Source organism: Haemaphysalis longicornis, unplaced genomic scaffold (genome assembly GCF_048455015.1).
Source record: "Haemaphysalis longicornis isolate Haplotype H1 unplaced genomic scaffold, Haemaphysalis longicornis Haplotype H1 scaffold_1, whole genome shotgun sequence".
Taxonomy (NCBI): Eukaryota; Metazoa; Arthropoda; class Arachnida; order Ixodida; family Ixodidae; genus Haemaphysalis; species Haemaphysalis longicornis.
The window spans coordinates 165,117,527-165,138,402 of record NW_027526203.1 but is presented as its reverse complement, the minus strand read 5'-3'; the positions used below and the strand labels follow the sequence as shown (position 1 = coordinate 165,138,402).

Sequence of the window (20,876 nt, the reverse complement as noted above, 5' to 3'; positions counted from 1 at the left end):
GCCACCAAATTATTATCCAGAATAAATGAAACAGAGAATTATTTATAGATTCTTGGATATTTTTGGTTGCAGCCGTCGCCACTGGCGTCACATAGGTTCTTGTCAAAAAAAAAAAAAAAAAAACATGAAGCTTACACAGGCAGCTTGTCAGGGCAATGGGTCTATAACTGGCAGGAGAGGACGGGTCTTTCTCTTCCTTCAGAAAATCCACAACTATGGCCTCCCTCCAAGAGCGTGGAATGTGCCACGAAAGCCATATCTGGTTGTATAGGTGTAGGAGTGTCTAAAGAGTATCTGTGTGTAGATGTTGTATCATAGTGTATGTAATGTTGTCTGGCCCTGGAGCTGAAGGCTTACAAGTGGCAATCCACTGACCTAATACAAATACTAGAGAAAGTTCTTATACAAGTGCACTTGCTTTACATGAATTTCTTCGGCTCTTTCCTGTGGCACATAGGCGAAGACTCATGTTTAAAAAAAAAAAATTGGTGCAAAGGCATAAGACCATCGCTTTTCTACAATGCGAAAAAAAGCAACATAATATTAAGTCATGTTTATTTACAGTCTAGTCCACTTATAACAATATCCAAGGGCCATAGAAAATCCATCGTTATAACTAATAACTGTTATAAGTGGGTTGTGCAAAGAAAAAAAACAGACAAAACAGAGATCAAAACATTATATATTCGCATGCAAGCAAGGTCGTAGTACTACTTATCTGCAGAAAAGATACTGTAGTCGGTGGGCTTTGTTTGCTTCACGCAAAAGCTGACGTACATCTTTTTCAAGAGCATCTATCTATAGGTGCTTCACCTAGCTGAGTGAAGGGTCCTCGGCGGAAATGAAGTCCCTGAGGGACTGTATCATGCGTTGGGCCTCCTGCGAAGACCCTACCTGAATAGGCTGCTCAACCGCGTCGTCACAGTATCACTGTCCCCGCTGTCCCCAGCACGTATCCACGCAACAATCACCTCTTCAGTGAGGCACTTGCACGTTTCCAAAACATCGGCCCTGACGTTCCTTCCGCGGAAAAATGGAGGCAGTTGAAGAGGCACCCAGTCAACTTCAAAGCGGTGCGCGCGTGACTATGGAGCGAACGTAGGCAAACACGCCAGCAATTGGCATGTCGGCGCGAATTCATGAGCGGGTGTGGCGGCAATGCCAAAGCGGCAGCGCCGGGTGGGGGGTTCAAAAGAAAAACAGCGCTAACGGCGCTCCTCCTCTTACTTCCTTGTAAGCAGCGCAGTCGACTCATTTTCTAAGGGGTGAAAGAAATGTCAGATGCACCGCAGCTCGCGGCGCATGCCTTCAACGCGGAGAGCGCTCGTATTTTCGGTGCACGCCGTAACCGGATCCAATCGTTATATCCGATATCGTGGCACTGGAGCATTGTAATAAGCAGTTTATTTTACCATAGAACGTATACAAAAGTGGAAGGTGCCATAGTTGTTCATTGTGATATCCGATATATTGTAATAAACGGTATCGTTATAGGTGGACTCAACTGCACATTATTTCGGAAGGTCAATGATATGAAAAATAAAAATGAAAGAATTCAAACAAATATGTTCATTTATTATTGTGAAATGTCTGGTCCGTTTTTAAAGGAGTACTGACACGAAATTTCTCGCTTTCAGGTTTTATGCTGTAAAGAATACCTATTGGCCCAGTAATTACGAAAATCGAAGCGAAAGCCATCAGCCGCCAGCATAGAATTAATTATAGCACGTTTATTGCAACCAGTTTCAAATTCGGTCGCCGCGCGGGAAAATGGCCGTTCGAAGGCCAGTCTGCAAGCGGGCCAGCCTTACGTCACGGTCTCACCCGTGACGTCAGGGACGTTCGTCGCATCATCTGCTACGATTGCACATGGTCCGCACTCGCCCGCGCAGTCGACATGTCGTCTGAATCGTCAGACTCGGATGAGTCGCTGCCACCCGACAGACAGAACAACTTTATTTGGCCAGGTGATTAGGCCGGCGATGTCTTCACCGTCGTCCGTTTTTTAATATCACTGCGGCTCGAACCGGCGCAGACCGCGATAGCAACAGCTTGTTGCCACTCTTATAATCAATCTGATCGAGAAAAAGAAGTTCCATATGCGAGAAAATAGATGTTAGTGTGGTGAAAAATCGTGCTAGGGGTTGTTATCAGCTCTGAATTTAAAAGCGGCGTTCAGATATATGCCGCGATGGTAAGCCTACGCTGACCGGCAGCGGAGGTTCGGCACTCTGACCCAGCACTGCCGACACCGTGGTGCGGCAAGCGGCCGAAAGATGCCGCCACCTGCGCGCTAGAATCAAAACAGGCCACGGCAGATGTATAGATCACCGATCGCTAAAGCGGGAATTATCGCTAAAATAAAGCTCTATATGCGGAAAAAGTGGACGATAGTGGATTGAAAAGTTGTGTAAGGGATGGCCATTCGCAGTTGTACAGATACCGGCGATCAAATATTCGCCACAATACTAAGCCTAAAGTTCCCAACACCCAAGCTGAACCGAGCAACGCCGAGCCCGCTGGCTTGGGCGACAGTTCTTGCGGCCGCCGCCGCGCACGAACTCAGTCCACATTTAGCGCTGCATGCCGTCGCATGGAAAATAATGCATCTTGGCGTCGTCGTCGATTTGCTCGGAGAGGCTTCCACGAGCAGTACTTTGCATTCCGCGAGCTTGCCATAGCACAACTTGGGCGAGCTCGGCGACGCGCACCGCGCGGTGCCGGCACCGCGCAGTTTTCGGCACCAGTGCAAGGCAACACCATGCGCCGGCCACTAACTGAAGAGCAAAGACGTCGAACACGCAAAGTGCGCAAAGTTTACAAGCATTGCTCACACAGCTACACCCATGTCTCCTGCCCAAACGAATACCACCGACAACAGCAGCGCAGGATATCGTTTCCGGTTCCGAAAACGACTATATATGACGTCACCCTGAACCGGCCAGACACGCAGGCCGATGTTTCGTCACGCCGAAAGCGATTTAGCTAGTGCTGCCGATTTGTGGAAGCTCGCTGCCGGGACAATCAAACTCGATTTTAGATGTGATTGCGGCCTCGGATCGCTGCAAAAATTTCTGTGAGGCATCTGTACAAACTACTTAAGTTAAGCCAATTATATCATTTTTTAGGTGTCAAAATTTCGTGTCAGTACTCCTTTAACAGGTAAAAATTTTCGCCCGAAATTGTGAAGCAGATTATGTTACCTTTTGTTAACGTTGCTAACAATGATGGAAACCATGTTTAGCCACTCAAACCATGAATACGTTTTGCTCTTTAGCCAAATGGCAACAATGACAAAGTGCGGTGAGATTGCGTATATGCTCAAAATGAATATGGTAGAATGTCATGCAGTGTAGTTTTTTATCTCGGGGATCTCCATCACAGCATTGAGGTTTGTTGGAAACGTGTTTTGTGCCCGCCTAACTTCGATGAATGAGAACAGGGCCACATTATGCCCATTATGGTAGGACTCGCCGCTTCGGATATCTTCAATTATGAGGATGTGTGTTCTTTTATGCTGTGTACTGGATGCCTGACGACAAAAAGACGCTACATGCATCACTTATTGTGCAAAGATGAATGCCATTCTGGTATAACTACATCATGGGAGTGATGTTCAATGGCCATTGTATAAAAATTTTTCCTAGGGGGTGCAAGAAGGGGGTGCAAGATGCCAGGAAATTAAGTCGCTAAAGAAACAATACGGGAAGAGTGCCAGAGCTGTAGCATTTGCCGGCAAATAAAATACACCCGAGTGGTCCCAACTGGGACGAGAAGAAACCAGAACAACATTTGCTCTTGGGAATCAGTCGCATTATCTGGAGAACAGATCCAGGTGCACAATAAAATGTGTATTGCACGTAGCCAAGCAGAGATGTTGCTACCATGGTTCTGGAGAGCACTGCTGGTGCACCTTAAACAAATGCATACCTGCCAGGTTCGCCTGAACGGCATCAGGGAGATCTGAAGGGGGGATTTGTAGCAACAGAACGGAATATTTTACATGCCTTTTTATTTTTGCTACAACAGAGTAGGAACCTACTATCTCGTTCAAACTACTAAAAAGCTTCACCACTGGTTACTTGCTAAATATTCAACGTAGCTGACGCCGCCGTTGTCAGAAATTCCTGCTAATACTCTCGAGTGTAACAATGGTCGCCCCTGCGACACTTCGCCAAAAGAACTTGACCGAGGGTGGTCAGACATAGATGCTCCAAACTGGGTGCGATTTTTTTTCCATGCCCAACTGCTTCTCTCATTCTGCGTTGCAGTGGTACCGACCGGTTCAACCTGTGCGCATCGCCGACTACCCTTTTTAAGCTCTTCACTGATAATGATGTCAATTGGTGTAAGATTGGATTGTATTTTTAGGTAGCTATAGCGCAACACGTCCAGACAGGGAGAAAGATTTGGCCAAACACGGGTGCGTTTTCGGGAGATTTTTGTTTCGGCCGTACAATCGTACAAAACAGTGAAAACTAGGAAGTCTCCCAGACAAATCGGAAAACTTGGCAGGTATGCAAATGTAGAAGCATCTAGTGCTTCAAACATACCTCAAGGCAGGAGTGCTTGAAGAGCGTCTTGCTGAAGGGGACTCCAGGGAAAACCCTCGGGTAGGCCAGTACCCCGTAGGGCAGGTGGCCCTGCAGTTCATGCATCGTGCCCAACAGCTCGACCGCCAGTGCAGCATAGCCGGCTGGCACCTCCATGAATCTGCCACAGAAAGATGAACAAGCTCAAAGAAGCTACACAGAAGTTTGAATACACTGGGCACGCTGCCAGTTTGCAGGCAAAATTATTACAGGATACATTTGGGGAAAAAAAGGGGGAAGGCTGTCTGCTTTGGTTTAACGGTCTACCACCGAGCATCAACCTACACGTGGGAAGGCTAGCTACACCTCGACATACAGGCACAAAACTGCAAAACGTAGCCAAGAGGGAAACTAAATTTCGCTGGTAGGCAATATTTAATTGGAAGCAGTGACCCTGTCATGCGAGCCCAACCTTCTTGGATTTTTATCCACATCAAACCACATCAAAGCCCAAAAGACGTATGGTGTCCTTATTATACCTATTCAAACAAACCGTTGGCAATGAATGATTTCAAATTCCTGGTTTGAAAACCAGGCATTTGAATTCATTCATTTGGCCAGGCTTGTACTTGCAAATTTCTCTTCCCAAGCTTGGTTTACACAAGCCACCAATAACAACAAAGTCCCAAAAATTCGGCCTTAGACCTTTCAGGGTCAATGATGTACACGCACGTCATCGCTGGTATGTTTAAAAAGCGTGCCTTTTTCGACAATTTCTCTCGCTTGGTATGTGCTGCCACACTGCGGAAATACGTGAAATTTTTTTCTTGCGCTGATGGCACTTCTTTTCTTTTTTTTACGCTTTACTGCAGCGGTGTGACCGCTATCGCTTGCGCATTGGGTGACGCGCAGGCTCACGGTAGCTCGTTTCGGTTTCATCCTCCGGGCGCTTCCCGCTTCTTGCGTTTGCAAAACTGATGCGCTTCTCCCGCTTCTTGCACCCGCAAAACTTCCTTAGAATTTTTCTGATGTTACTCATGAATAAACCACGCACATGTAACAACACAAACAATTTTTTTTACACTTTATGATCACCCTGAAAAAATTACAATTTTTTCTCGAAATAGATTCGTCCGAAGAATTTATATCAGCAATAAAAAAAATCAACCCTAAGGGGTGGCATTTGGTGAAAACATTTGACCCTAAAAGGGTTAAAGAGGCCCTGTAGCACTTACCACCGACCATTGGGAATGTATTTTGGGGTTAAGTCTATTATTGTCCCAGCAATCTCCTCCCACAAGAATTATAAAAATCCGTTATGTATCACCGAAGCTACCCGAGATGAAAAATCGAGCATATTTGTTCCCTCCCAACTCGACCGCACACTACGTGACGAAAGCTGAGCCTCTCTCCCTGGGAGAGGGGTGGGTCGCGGTGTTCTCTTAGGTGGCCTTCGATATATCACAGGCCGAGGAGTTTTCTCTTTCTTTTTCTCTTTTCTCTCTTTTTCTCCACAACGTGAAGGGGTCTGTTTCTGGTCTAGTGCCACAAAAAAGCAGGCATTGGTGCCTGCTTGCAAGCGCGCGCTCAGGTTGGTATGGAGTTTTTGAAGCAATAAACGTTTGTTGGCGAGCGATCTGGTTGAAACAGAAGTATTGAGTTCATCACTCTGCACGCACTCAAAACACCAAACGCCAGAACTGTTTGGACAGGTTCAGGCATAGAAGAGGTTGCTGCACAGCACCGGCGACAGTGGATCATCACAGGAAATGCGAGAAATAAGCCGCGAAGTTAACCAGCGACAGCCAATAGGACAGCCATGGCCGCAATGATGTCATTTCGGCCATGCCAGGGGGTGAATAATGAGGAAAATTGAAGACAGCGCGGTTGGTTTTTCTGAGACTTTGACAGCGATTTGCACGCTATCCGCTTCATGTGCATGTGTAATATTTGGCTCAGGTATTCCTGGCAGTGTAATTTAACAACGCGCAGGTTTCCTTGCACTGCTCTAAGAGCATTGCAGGGTCTCTTTAACTACTCTGAAAAAAAAAAAAAAGCAACTACAGTTGTTTTGCTATGATGTAACGCAACAAAACTGACGATTTCTGTGTGAGGTTGTCAACAATGGTATGGCCAGCAAAATTGTCATGTGGGCACAGACCAAGGAGCCTTTAACAGCACAGAAATAATACATTTCTGTAGTTGAATCACATTCAGCAATGAGCAGCCAAATGTTCCTCACACATATTGTTATCTAACACACACAGGTGCACTACGATCTTTATCAGTCCACATAAATGCAGTGGTCCTCTTCCCTTGTAAATTATATGCAATGCAAGTTAAGCCAGACATTTCATTTTGCTTGGTACACAGGGAATGAAATATCATATCTCCCTAAATATCAAGTGCACAGGTGCCGTCATAAGTAATTGGAACAAGGCTTTGTGAACATCAGAAAATATTTGCCTTACTGGATTTATGGCAGTTATTGGGGTTTACAGTAAGCTTTTCTATTAGGGAGAACTCCTTTAAATACACACCAATCCAGCCAGGAATTTCCAGAAGAAGAAATTCCTGTAAATTTACAAGACAGTGTTCCAATTACTTTTGACGGCACCTGTACAATCCCTTGCCCTTCAAAAAAAAGGGAAGAAAACAGGACAAAACGGAAGAAAAGCAAGCATTCAATATGCAAGGTATGCCTCCTCAACCACCCCTTTTTTTCCCTGAATGGGAGTTTTCGCACCCACCCTCGCACGAATACTGCAACCAAAGCACGCTGCGCACGAGACGCCCAACTTCAGTACCTATGCCAGAAATAAGGTGCACTGCACCGTGATTTCTAGTGACCTCAGAACCGTCTCAAAAACAGGATACTAGGTTCTCGTACTAAAGCTATACACAGAGTTATCTACCTTCCATTCTTGTGAGGACGTGCGTACTCGCAACATTTAGAGGCCGAAAACAACTGTTTCGAAGGGAATCAGGTACCTGGCATCCCGCTGGTAGAAAATGTGAAAAGGGTGTTAGTAAATTATAGCTGTCTTAATAACATGTGGCATTTGGCTTCATTTTTCTGAGCTACAGTTAAACCTGGATGTAACGAACCTCTATGCAACGGGTTCCTGGATTTAGCGAAGTTTTTCAATTCCCCATCGCCACCCCCATTGAAGCCCATATGTTTCCAACCTCTGTTACGAAGTCATTGCAACGGTTAACCTTGATGTAACGAATTCGCTACGATGATGAGTCATTGTTTTTTGCATTTTCTCTGAAAAATCGGCTGGAGAAATGCACTAATTTAGCGAATTGTGCATGTGTGAATGCGGTGCCAGTTAAGTGCTAGGCCTGCCTGTCGGTATGTAGTCGCGCGTCTTGACTGCTACCTGTGTTGTTGGCTCATTGGTGATTAGTTCTGCCATCTAGCGCCCTTCAAACAATTTCTAGTGTGGAAAAGAGCACCAAATTTGCGAAAAGGCGCCCTTAAGTTTGGTCCTTGAAACGCGTTAGGGCACCGAAAAGTGTCAAAGGCAAAAGTGATACTTAAAGGTGTTGTGCCACCAAATTTGTTGCTTGTGCATTCTTTGTTGCAAACGTTTTATAATTCGTTAGAAAGCATGATACATGCTCTCACATGCACATATTCTGAGTAAAAAATTTATTATCGCACGATTCATGTTAACAGGATTCGTTTCGGTTTCTGGGCGCCGATTCAAGTAGTGACGTCACAGTGTTGCGAGGAGACTCTGCCACGGCGGCGCTGCGGTACGTTGCGACTTTACTGCGGCGTCTGCTCCCCCACATACGTGCTTCACCACGGAAGTAAACACGCCGACTCGTCACGTCAAGCCGCGACAGCTCCGACGCAGATTCTTTGTCTGCATCCTCGGATGCAGACAAATGAAAACCATGGATATGCAAACCATGCAAATGCTAAAAAAAAACGCTCCAAAAAAAAAAAAAAGGTGCCCCCGCCGCGAATCGAACCCGCAACGTTGACCGTGTGGGCGGAACGCGCGAGACCACTGAGCCAGCGAACAAACGGTTTCTCACCGCGATATAGCCGGTGTACTAGATGGAGGCCCATCCTTGCAGTCGTACGTCGGTTTTTACTAGCTAGTTTACAGAATTCCTGGCTTGTAAACTCAAATTTCTTAAATAGCGCTTGCGCAGCAAGGTTCCGCGAAGCCCCTGCGACAGCTTATCGCCATCAACTCTGCTCTTCTGCGAAAGCGCTCGCAAAAATAAGTGTGCCCGGCTGCGACTGCGATTTTGCACTGAAGGGATAGTGCTTGCCGTACTTTGGTTTTACGTTTTACGTTAAAAACCTTTGCCGATACTGATCTCTTATTACCCAAATTACCCTACGTAACTGTTCTTCTGCACGAAACTGACCTTATATTTTCTACAGGCGAGCCGATCGCACACGCATTCCGGGGTAGCGGCGTCGCCGAAGAGCACGGCCGAAGCGTCGAACGCCAAAATACGGATCGCATTAGCGCTAGTGTTGAGTTGTATGGGCTTCATGGAACTTACTGAGTTTATTACCCTCCAGAAACTAACAAAATAGAGCCGCGTTCATTGCGGCACGAATGTTGTCGGGGCGCAGTTTTCGCTTCTCGGTCGATTGACGACGCGTCGTGCGACCAGTCAGGCGACCGGTTCTGTTGGCGTCTTCGGTCGGCGAGTCAGTCACACTACGGCGACTTTCCATCGGCAGACGTGTTTGTGTCGCCGTCGGCGTAGTGTGACAACGCGGTCTGGCAATTCGGCAGTTGGCCGAGGTTTTGGCGACTCGTCGGCGTCGCGTCGTCGTCACCTTCGTATCGGCATAGTGTGTCGATACGACCAAGCGACCAAACTGTGGTAACTGGAGTTCACGTTGACGTCGCTCGAGTCGCTAACGTTGTATGACGTCACAAACTTTGCTGTGCTGGCAATTCACTGACGTCATGGTTAGTGGCGCTAGCGATGGGTCCCGATTTCCAGAAGAGCATTTAGGTAATTTTTAGAAGCGAATTAAAATATATATTAAGCGCTTGCTGTACCCAGCACTTCGTGTTGAGGGTCGTTGCATGCAGAGGAAGCCTACAGCAGGCTTTTTACAGAGTTAAAATTTGGTGGCACAACACCTTTAAGTTTGTGAATACGGGGGTAAGTGACCTTCTTTGGAGTGCCGTGTAGTGACATAAGCTCGTGGGAAAGCAGCAGGTGCAAATCACATAGTTTTTTACCGGGAAATATACCCCCTAAGGGTGAGTTTACCGTCACTGATGTATAGCCCTTTGGTTTTGTTTCTACTTCATTCAGGCAAGCCTTAACTTGAAACCTGCATTTAACGAATACCTGGATGTAACGAAAAATTTCAAATTCTTGCCAACTTCATTATATCCAGGTTTAGCTATATTGTTAAGAACAGGACAACCAAAAAAAAAAAAAAAGGACTACTAGGAGTTCTTTTTTCTGGCGTGTTAGTTGTTGCGCTAGCTTTTTCTACATGCCTTGTTTCCTTTATGCACACATGAAGAAAGGGGCTGCAATTGTGCATGATCACCAATGTCGCACCCACTTGCAAGTTGCTACAAACTGAGGTAGATAGTTTCGTTTCTACTACAAATCACTTCACAAATCACATACAAGCAAGATTTGGAGCAGATTTGGCACAGATAACTCAAATTGTTGTTGTAAAAGGATCTGGTTGTAAACGCAGGTTGTAAAAGGATCTGCCTTTTGATATAGTTTGGGGCAAATGAGTCAGCAGTCCCATCGCTGTGATTAGACAAGTTAAAGTGCACAGGAGAGAAGCAGAGATTATGAGACAGCACATACTGCTCCGCATGCCAAAGTAGTTCTACTTATGTGACCACTTACAGATGCTGCAGGGAAGATGAAGCCACACCGAGGTCTGTGGGACACTCCTCAATGCATTCTCTGGTTGCTTCAATCATCTCTTCACCTCCTTTCAGGGAGAACAACCCACTGCGTAGAGGAATCTCTGTGAGAAGGTGATTCAGCAAAAAAGAAAACTGAACTTGAGACAAAGAAGGCTCTCTCTTGTCCCCTCAACATTGGCCAGCTCAGTAGGTCCCGATGGAATGCCAGCATGGAGCCAAGTTTTCAATAACTGAGTGTCACGGAGTCACACGGTTTGAACCTATAAACACTGTTACAAGGAAGAACCCTAAGCAGGTGATTAGCTTCAACCCATCTTGAAGAAAACGAAAGGCAGGAGAAGCATTTGTGATCCCTCACTAGAACAGGACCCTGCAACACTTCTCGGCGATCATTTGGAAAGCGTCTGGTGGGAAGTAGGGTCACATGAGCCAAAATCAAATTTTGGAGTACGAATCCAATACGAATAGTTAAAACACACTGTGAATCAAATCAAAAATTTCCAAATACGAACATCTTGGCTTTAGTGGGTATAGAGCTCCTAAATCAGCTAAAAAAAAAAAAAAAGAATGAAAACCTACAGTGAGCACTTCACATGTCTGAGAGTTTATGTACTACAGCTTGATAAGAAAATCGTCATCATCAATCACTTTATTCCAGTTTTGTGTTAGACAAAAAAAAAAAGCTGAGGACGGCAAGGTAAAAGCAGTCAGTAACAACTGCCTGACAAGCCTCACCACACCTACAGGTTAGCATTAGCAAGAAAACTGTGGAATTCAGGAAATAAATCATTTTTTAGACGTAACAGAATGACGAAATTCATTCACAATCAGGGCATCCTTTTAAACCAAATTGTACACTTCAGACGGCACACAAAATTAAAAACAAAAGGTTCAAACAAAATAGCAAACAGTGCAATAAAAATATGGCCTACACTGCAATGAAGAAAAGTGGGCTCCTCAACATGCTGTAAATATAGAAAGTATATTTGACTGGCTGCAGTTCTTCCAGTGATAGAAAAAAGGCGAGGCATGCTAGTGGCTGGAATAACCTTACTGCAAGCCAAGAAGTGATGTTGCTTCCTCACCCATGCCACTATATTGGCAGGAAGCTTATTTATGGCTTCTAATTTTGACACAAGTAGCGTTCCACTTAAGCTAACATACATAGAATTAGAATACACTTGTTTATCTCTGTGGTGACCGGTCACGCGAACATGGCACACAGCAGTGAGGACACAACAGCCACTGTCAGGGGCATAGGCACACGGACTCCACAAGTCGTGTTCTACCTTCTCTTAGCGCTGTCGTCGCGGCCTCTCGTGGACGTACATGAAAATTCATCCATATAGTCCCACCAGGTGGTGCCAGATACCACAATCTCCTCCCGCAAAATTTGTTGAAATCTGTTGAGTATCGCCGGGGAAAATATTGAAAATTGCAAGATAAAAAATCACATTCCCCATATTACGAACTACCACCATGAAGGATGCAGACTTTCCTCCTGGGAGCTGAAGCAGGGGAAATGAGAGCGGGTCTCTGCCTCCAGCATCCAACATTCACAGGACTGCGCATTTTTTTGTTGTTGTCATTCTTCCTAATTGCAAAGTCCTCAGCTTTCAGTACACAGGGCGAGAAAGTGCGGGCCTTCGTGCGTACTGACAGGGTCTCCGACCCTCACCGGATGCATTGTAGAAATTAAAGCAGCAGGCGTTTTGCTGTAATGTGTTACACAATGAACCAAGCACTGTCAGCCAAATCTAGAGCATGCATTGGAGCCAGATTCTAATTTGAGTTTCATGCTTTCTTATATGTATCTGTGCTTTGGCTTTGTAGCACACACGGTTAGCCACTCATGGCAACACAGGAAGAGTGCCAGTGCCATCTTCATGTGCTGTTGCAGGAGCTCCAATCCCTGGAGCCAAGGAATCCACGCAAGGGCGTCCGCAGAACTTTTTGCAAGGGGGGGCATCCATAGCGGGGGGGGGGGGGGGGTATGGTTGGATAGCACCAAAAGGGCACTATTTGTGGTTACAAAAAGAACAAACAGCGAATTAGAACCAGACTTGGAGGATATACCTTGGATTTTATTACTGAACAAAGAAATAAAGTTAATAAAGAAAATGCGAAAAGTTACTGTCACTTTGCAAAGAGTGACCAGTCTCACTGCGTGAGGGTTCTCGACTCACGCCAACTGATCACCATCACACAGTACAATACATTCGCATACATAGAACTGCATTCCGTCAATGTTCCTTGAATAGCAGCTGCAGACGCCTCAGGTTTTTCTGGGCAAATCGCGAGATGACATGTGTGATGAAGTCTCTTGAAATGGCTCACGATACTACTCGCCTCCCTGATTTTTCAATGCACTACAGGCGTACAAGCGTTTCGAGGGGCTGATTTATCGGTTTTGTTTCGGGGCTTGGGTGATGCCGACATTTCGCAATTGCGAAGGGAAGGGTGTACAAGGTGATGGGACGGCACGGGAGGATGTTACACTCTCCCTACTAGGTGTAGCGGTGAAGATTTTTTGCTAGATGTAGCTGCAACTTTGTCCGAAAACTGAAGTTCTTGCAGACTGCATAAATCTAGAGATTAGAAAAAAAAAAAAAAAAAAAGCCAAACCTTTCAGAATTGTTCGCTATTTTCAATAGCCAGCACAGGCAGTCTGTTTCACTGCCGTCACATGATCGGCAATGTTAGTCAGTGTCTAAAGTGCAATGTTGACCGCAGTCCTGAAAGGCGTTCCATACGGATACGCAGGACCTGAGTGAGCTAATCATTTCAGTAGCGTGGATTGTTGCGCTAGGCCTAGTTGGTTCACGTACATAATTTTAAAAACTTTGCGCTAAAGGACGGGACAAAAGAGAGAACGTCGGTGTCGTTCTCTCGTCTCTTCCGTCCTTCGGGGCAAAGTTATTTTAATTATGGGCCAACCAAGCTGTGCAGCTTTTTTGTAGTGCATAAAAATATCCGAATTTCCAAGGGGGGGCAGTTGCCCCCCCTTGCCCCCCCTTCTGGACGCCCATGAATCCACGTATTTCTCACCAGCGCGCCTCGTGGGGTAGGAGAAAAAATAAATACTTGAGTCCCACTTCCCGATCTGTCTGGTTGCTTCATTCCTCACACACTCATTTCGTGAAGTTGCGATGAAGGAAGCAGCAAAACAGCTCGTGATGGCTTGTAACAGCAAATTTTGTTTTATGCAAAAAAAAAAAAAAAAAAAAACCTTTCACCCAACACACTGTCTGACTGTATTGATCACAGGCCAAAGTGAGCACAAATAGAAGTTTAATGAGGGTGCATCGAGACGTGTCACAATGGTTAGTCATACTGGAAGTGCGAGAACAAATATTTTGTCTGCCTTTTTTATATTTTTCTCGCCGATGACTTACTTGAACTGCAAGAAAACAATGTCAATACATACATTATTTTATCGATGACTATTTATTTTCAGAAAATGTGATGTTGCGCAGCAAAAACCAAAGGTGCGGCTAGAGCTGTAATGATGCCACTCCAGTCGAATAGTGCGGCAAATTTAAGACAAGTAAAGAGCGTGTTCAGTTTTCAGTCATCTTTTACAATTGGCGAGTTTCCCACTGCACGTAGATGTGTAACATTTCGCTGGGACGTTCCTGCCTGTGTTTTCTAAGCATAACATGTTTACCTCCAGCGTTCAAAAACATTTGCAGGGGACTTTAACAAACACAGAGAAGCTCTAAATACTGCAACAATATGAATTTTTCTGCCCCTTGCTTTGTGAACAGCTACAGTCTTAGAAGAAGGGGAGTTGAACTTTCAGGGCAGGGAACAGGGGGTGGGGAAAGACCACAGTGGATAAATTTGAGATGGTGGCAACAGTAAAAAAAACATAATGACCGATTTGGCCCTTCTTGCCCTTTCTCCTCTGCTCCAATGTTGAGTTCAACATGATCAACAACCTTCCACATACGCTCTGTGAGCAAGCATGTCTAACAAGCCAGGAAAGAAAAAAAAAGCAATGTTTAAATTTTTGCACTGTCAATGAACGATGCATATGAGCTTTTTTTCCTGTGAGAATGAGTGTTTGTTGCTAGTGTGTTAATAAAAAAAAATTTTGTTCTTTATTCTGCAATGGAGATGGAAGCTACACTTGTCAGGCTTCTGTGTCACATGAACCCCAGAGTATTTGATTAGCAATAACATGGGAAGTCTCTTACCACGATATATTTCCACGCTGGTCCTCTGGCTACCATGCCAATGCTGATGACCATCCCTGCTGTAGAGGCTCCTGCACTTCAAAAAAAAACAGGGGTGGGGGGGTGTTAACACGTCGAAGCTACACATGGTTTATCAGGTGCACCGTAGTGGAAAGCTTGAGATTACTTCTGGCCACCTGGGAATCTTTAATTAACATGTGCCGCAGTCTCAATACACGAGCATTTCAGTTTTCTACCTCCATCAGAAAGACAAGACGCTGTGGCAGGGATCAAACCTCAGTCATTGGGCTATGCACAATGCCTTAGCAACTGACCGACGGTGGCGGCTGGTCACTCCTGTACATAACTGCCTCGCCCAGAACAAAACATAGCAACAGGCAAACATGCCAGGGTAAATGGCAAACTTGTATTCAAACTGTTGAATAAGTATAGCTGATTCACATTTGAACTGGCTTGAATGAATGAAGAGCAGTTCTTGAAGACTGACAACATGCTTGGCTCACTATGAACACCTGCAAAAAAAGCCACCTGTAGGGGCCCTGCACGACCTCTCTCTTTGCGATGCAGCCTTCAGGTGACTGCCAGTAACTGCATCTGCAACAACTTACGGTGGCCTTGTGCGCTGCTGCACACCTGTGTGAAACCTTGGAGCTCGTGGCGGCAAGGCTTGCGGTGTGTCAGGAGGCAGGCAGTCCCCTCGGTGTTCAGCAGCATCCCCTTCTCAAGGGGCAGCCAGCCTTGCCAATCCCTCGGACGAGATCTCTTCCACCTGAGAATCTCTGCACACAGTGGCCTTTGGTAGCTGGGGCTTGTTACAGCAGACGGGCAGATCCACAGGTACACCCCTGCCGAATCAACAGAAATTTTAACAGATAAGTGCACACCGGAGGAGAGCACACTGAGGACCTATGAACAGTTTCTAATGGAGTACCACAATGTATGTCATAATGCGTACAAGCAAACCTTATTAGGGCACATTAATTCAAAAAACACTTTGCGTGGTTAGGATACTAGAAAAGGACTGTAAATTCACAGCTACAAGAGGATTTAACAGCTGTGTACTTGAAAACATAAAAGTCCTCAGAAGCATTCACATCTCATTTTTCACAAATTTAGAAGTTTCAAAATCAGTCTCACAAATTTAGCGCTTTCATAGCAACCAAATTCTAATGGAATACTAGCATAGTAACATTTAGCAAATGGCAGCAAGTACCTGCAACAATTGTCTTCCTTATGCAACAGTTAGCCACGGCATTAACGTGTTGACAGGCCCAGAATACTGAGAGGTCTTACAATGGTAAAATAAAACTTTTTTGAAGCTTCCTTTAGGCGGTGCTTTTTCTGGAAAGCTGCCACATTCATACAGGCTTTCAACTTTTCACGACATGCACGCCACACTTGGCATTTGCTTGCCAATAAATGTAGTTACTGAGAGCAGCTAAGGGGAATGAACAAATAATGTTGGACGAAAATGAGAATTACACCAACAATGCTCACAGGGCATACTCCACTTTGCCTCGATTACAGCACTTCCTTTCCAACAGCGTCCTCCTAGCTGAAGTGACCAATGCGCACAGGTCAACCTACTGGTGCAGCAACACATGCTGACTGCAGCCATACACGGGCAGCAGTGCCCTTTCCGACTTCGCAGAGGACAGACTGTTAAAAACACTCTGTTTCTTTGTCAGAGTACTGGTTTCCCTTTCCCATACTAGACAACTGTGATTGTACAAGCAACCAAAAAAATGGCAAAACATTAATTACAGTTCATATAAAGAACCGTTTGACCAACAGTCTCACCGAAACCTTAGTCTCAATTATGGCTGCAATAATTATCATAATTCCTCTGGCTGGTAGGCTAAAGATGAAATACTTAGCCCCATTTGCAGTAAATTCGTGCGAGATAAAAAAGTAACTAGCATTCATGCAAGCACTTGTGCCTTTAGATATTTTCTCTTTTTGCCAAATGACACGTTTGAAACCAGAAGCAATCACCTTTGCTCATATACAACGCTAATGAAACCACTGTGCCTTGCATGGTTTACTTCCAATTCTTTGAAAGCAAACTTAGTGAAACTTTTATTTAGGAAAAGGGGTACAAGTCGTTTAACTTGTGGTGTCATGAAATTATGAGTGTTAATTTTTTACATACATTTATTACTTTTTTGCTTTGAAGCCAAAATAATAAATCTACAAACAAACTGTGTGCTTAGTATACATTTTTTATACTTATATTGATTTTATGTAGGGTTTAACGTGCCGACGCAACGCCGACGATGAGACGCGCCGTAGTGGAGGGCTCCGGATTAATTTTGACCACCTGGGGATCTTTATCGTGCGCCGAAATCTCGTACACACGGGCATTTTTGCTTTTCGCCTCCATCAGAAAAGCGGCCGCCACGGCCGGTGTATACTTGTACTTCATGAGGCATTTTTATTCATTCTTGATATTTGAGATAATACAAAGCTGTTCACAGGCACTAGAAGTTCTGTAATTTGCAAGTGCTTATAAATTACGAAAGTGCTGGTACCCCTGAACAGCCGTAAACACGCCTACTCCAGAAGTTCAAATGTCCATGCAGATGAAAAAGCAATTCACTTAAATGCTCAGTCACATGCTTAAATTTAGCTGATTAATAGCACCTCTTCCTACTTACAGGCAACAGAACAGCACAACAGCTAGTTGATTCGAGCTAAAGCTGTACATGACCTTTTTTTATTTAATATGCACTCACCTGAAATAAATCATTAAATGTGCCTGCTCACATTTTTACTGTGACCAACATCAACTTTCGTAGTTAAGTTAAGTGCATGGTTCAAAAACTTGCACATATTTGGATAAGGATTTAAGCAGCACCTATAACAGTATGGCTGAAAAATTTGAATGTAAGCTCTGCTTAGAAATTAGGTAACAGCAGGCCAAAGATTTGTGTGTTAGACCTTTCTTCCTTTCAGTAAACACCTCACTCTCTCTGTCTGCCTAACTTGCAATGGCTATCAAATTACTTTCATAACATGTAATTCGAATGAAAACCCAAATCTGTCTTACTTGCGCTTGGAATCAGCAGAACCTTGACCCCAACTGGAACCACTGGCTCATAAGGTGTTTCCTTGCCGGCCGTGTACTGCTGGGATGAGATCACAGGCTGGCCATTCAACCCACCTGAAATCATAAACAAGGGCAAAGAACACATGAGGCCAAAGAAATGACACAAGGGGAAACTAGTGGCACAGTCACAGAAGGAGCTGTTTAACAGGCGGATGAATAAGTGACAATAAGCAAAAAGTACCAAGTCGAAACAAACAAGCATTCAAAGAGAAATATTAAGCGCATTATACAGGCTAGGGAGAAAAATTCTTCAATCATCAGCCGCAGAAAGTGACAGCAATGATGTCAGGAAGATCAACACAGAATTTGAATAACTTCATTTTCCCATGCTGGTAGCAGTTATTTAATTCTCAGCTGCGATCAGTTCATTTCCGGTTAGTACCACAGCATTCCCAGCCAGGGCAGCTGATTCCAGTTCCTGATTTTCGACATGCCTTTAGGTTCGATGGGACCTGAACTGCTAAGCTAAATGATAGCTTCCAGAATCACCTTATAATGCCGGTAGAAAATACAGGTCGTATAGCTGTCTATTAACTATACATAAGACAATTACAACTTTACAAGAAAGTGACGAGCGCTGAAAGTATCCAGAAGTTAAGAATTAATTTTACCGAAAACTCGACATGTTTTGTAACATATTTTGCTAACACTACAGCCAAGCTGGGAATATAGCATTTTCTCTAGGGGCTCTACAACTCCCATCACTGTTTCCTTCTGCCCCGGAGAGCATATCAACAAGGAAAAATTTATTACGACCCCCGGCCAGCACAGTACAGAGGCGATTCGATTTAACAGGTCTGCAATGACATCGCCTTTGTAGTAATCCTACAAAACCCAAACTACAAGTCGCGAACAGCAGAAATCCATTTGGGCAGCAATTATGTGTAACGACGGCGTCACTCTTCTAGCGATCATCTATCAACAAGCGGCAGTCTAGGAAGATCAATTTGACGCTCATTATACGATGTGGCCTATCTGCTTACCGACTCGTGTGTTTTCCATGCGCCTCGGAAGCAGCAGAAACAGTCCGCAACGAGCAGGCAAATTCGCGCGGTTCGTGTTTCACAGGCGGGTAGGGATATCGCGGCCAAAATATCTAGGGAACACCTCGACGACTAAATCTGAAATCCTCCCTATTCTGTGCTGACGACTGTGCTGGTCGCAAAAAAACGGCGACGTTCTTTCTCTACGCGACGAGTTCGGAAATTATGTTTACGGCGGGAAGACCCCACACGCTCATTGGCGTGGTAACCAACGTTTTCCATTTTGTTACTTGCTTTAATTGAAATGAAGCGCTCTGTTCAGCCAGCCTGTCGCTGTGCGAACATTTTAGTTTGAGAACTTTCTGGGATAAAAGAAAAGTTAGGATTCTTATTATTCTATTTAAATAAATTATTTCATTGTAATAAAAGCAAAAAGAAAAGGTAAAACTGTTGCCAGATTTTCAGTATGTAACATTGTTACCAGATTTTTGTTTGAAATGCAATTTTTTGAGCACTTCTTGGTTAAGTTTAATAATAACTACAGTGACGGTTGCGAAAAGATATATTTTGCACAAAACAAAATCTAATTATATAATTAAACGTTTTTAATTGCAGTGTTGCCAGTATTTTAAAAGACACTATGAACAGTGTGGCCAAGTTTTTCTGCAATCTAAATATAATAAATACGTCAGTTTGCAGTTGTGTTATGTTCTGCCAGTCATTAATATTAATTTTTAAGGCACATAAAATTTTATTTCTTTGCATAGTATTTTATTTTGTATTCAAATGTATAAGGTTGCCAGACATTCATCCTTAAAGTACAATACAAGCGGCGTTGATTTTAATTAGCATCGTTAACTTCCGTCTGAAATTGCGCTGTTATGAATGGTGAGCAGTGGCTTGGTGGCGTGGAACTCGCTTCAAATGCTGACCCCACGGCACGATGGTGTTGTGCTGTGACGTATTTAAAGTGAAATTCACCGTAGTTTCGTTTCATCGCTTCCATTAAAAAGAGATCGTGTGCAGCGGCTCGTTTAGTTGCAGCGGTAAACCCGAGATTGGAGAAACGGTTAAGCAAACTCTACGACAGGTAGCAAGCGGCCAGCTGAGGCTGTCCGTGTGTCGACGTGCTCCGCGCATTTCGAACCATCAGAAATCACGCACAAGATTTCAGTCTTCGCGAATACACTTCGCAATCCTATGCGCGCTTGGTTGCCGACCCAGAACGACGAGCGGGCAGTCCGGTCCAGTGTCGCAGCTAGAAATTTTTTCCGGAGTGGGTAATGCAAAGGGGGAGTTCTGCCTGAAGGAACACTACGCAGTGCTTGAAAAAAGTTTCGGAAGGTATTCGAACACCTAACTCTACTCCCCCCCCGCCGGCTACCCCCCTGGTCCGGTTTCTTTTACTTTGCCGTCAACAAGGTCCGCTTGACCAGCTCCTACCAAAATATAGCTCCAGGCGACGAAAGCGTACGTGATCGGTTCACGCCGAAATCAAATTGCGTGCTGTGATAGGGCGAATCTAAGCGATTATAAACGTGCAACGGTGGTATAATTATAGCGGACAGTCACGTTGTGCAAACGTCCTGAGCATACGTCGACTGTGTACTGACTGGGTGACCTCTGGAGATAGGTAATTTCTTTTTATATACAGCTCCGCCTGCCACGAAGACCGGGTATTCAAACAGAAGTCCTTTATTTCCCTTGCTTCCCCACAAAATTCAAATCATCCAAACCGCCCACGTGGCCACCATATAGGTTTGTCAATAAGACCACGCCTCTAAAGGAGACCGTCGACACCGCCCAGTGACCTTTGGCGGGCGTTGTCCTCGCGACGCGCGGGATGTGTAGGAAATTGAGTCCGAGGCGCCCGGGACCACCGCTGTGAGTCTTCGATAGCGCAGGGAAGCACTCATGGAAACAGAAGTCAAGAAACCACCTCGCAAGGAGGTCGATTTCCTTAAACTACGAGTTCCTCAACTTCAAAAACTTTTTCTTGGACAGTGGCCGTCTTCCTCGACTCACAGCGGAAAGTACCGGCCGTGTTATTTATTACCCGCACGACATCTGTGTCGCTGAGACGATTCTATGTTAAACATTTCCATCGTGTGAGATCACTTAACTTTTTACGCCACTCACTGAAGACCCCATGACAACCC

At 44.8% G+C, this 20,876-nt stretch overlaps 1 protein-coding gene across 1 annotated transcript; it reads right to left on the bottom strand.

The window, feature by feature from the left end:
* Positions 1-4,559: 4,559 nt before the first annotated feature.
* On the bottom strand, positions 4,560-18,866 carry LOC144167117 (uncharacterized). The gene is made up of 6 exons (XM_077696495.1): positions 18,718-18,866; positions 17,675-17,788; positions 15,234-15,470; positions 14,626-14,701; positions 10,404-10,511; positions 4,560-4,713 (listed from the first exon to the last, which is right to left on the bottom strand). Exons 1-4 carry the CDS (start codon positions 18,734-18,736, stop codon positions 14,655-14,657), a joined length of 417 nt encoding a protein of 138 aa, XP_077552621.1. The 5' UTR covers positions 18,737-18,866; the 3' UTR covers positions 4,560-4,713; positions 10,404-10,511; positions 14,626-14,654.
* Between the last annotated feature and the right edge of the window lie 2,010 nt (positions 18,867-20,876).

Bases quoted from the DNA above. Each gene is read 5' to 3' on its own strand.
- LOC144167117 (XM_077696495.1), bottom strand. The intron at 15,471-17,674 runs GTAAGACAGATT...TTGATTCGGCAG, and splicing joins TCTGCTGATTCCAAGCGCAA to GGGTGTACCTGTGGATCTGC. The intron at 14,702-15,233 runs GTAAGTTGTTGC...TTTTTTTTGAAG, and splicing joins CAGCAGCGCACAAGGCCACC to TGCAGGAGCCTCTACAGCAG.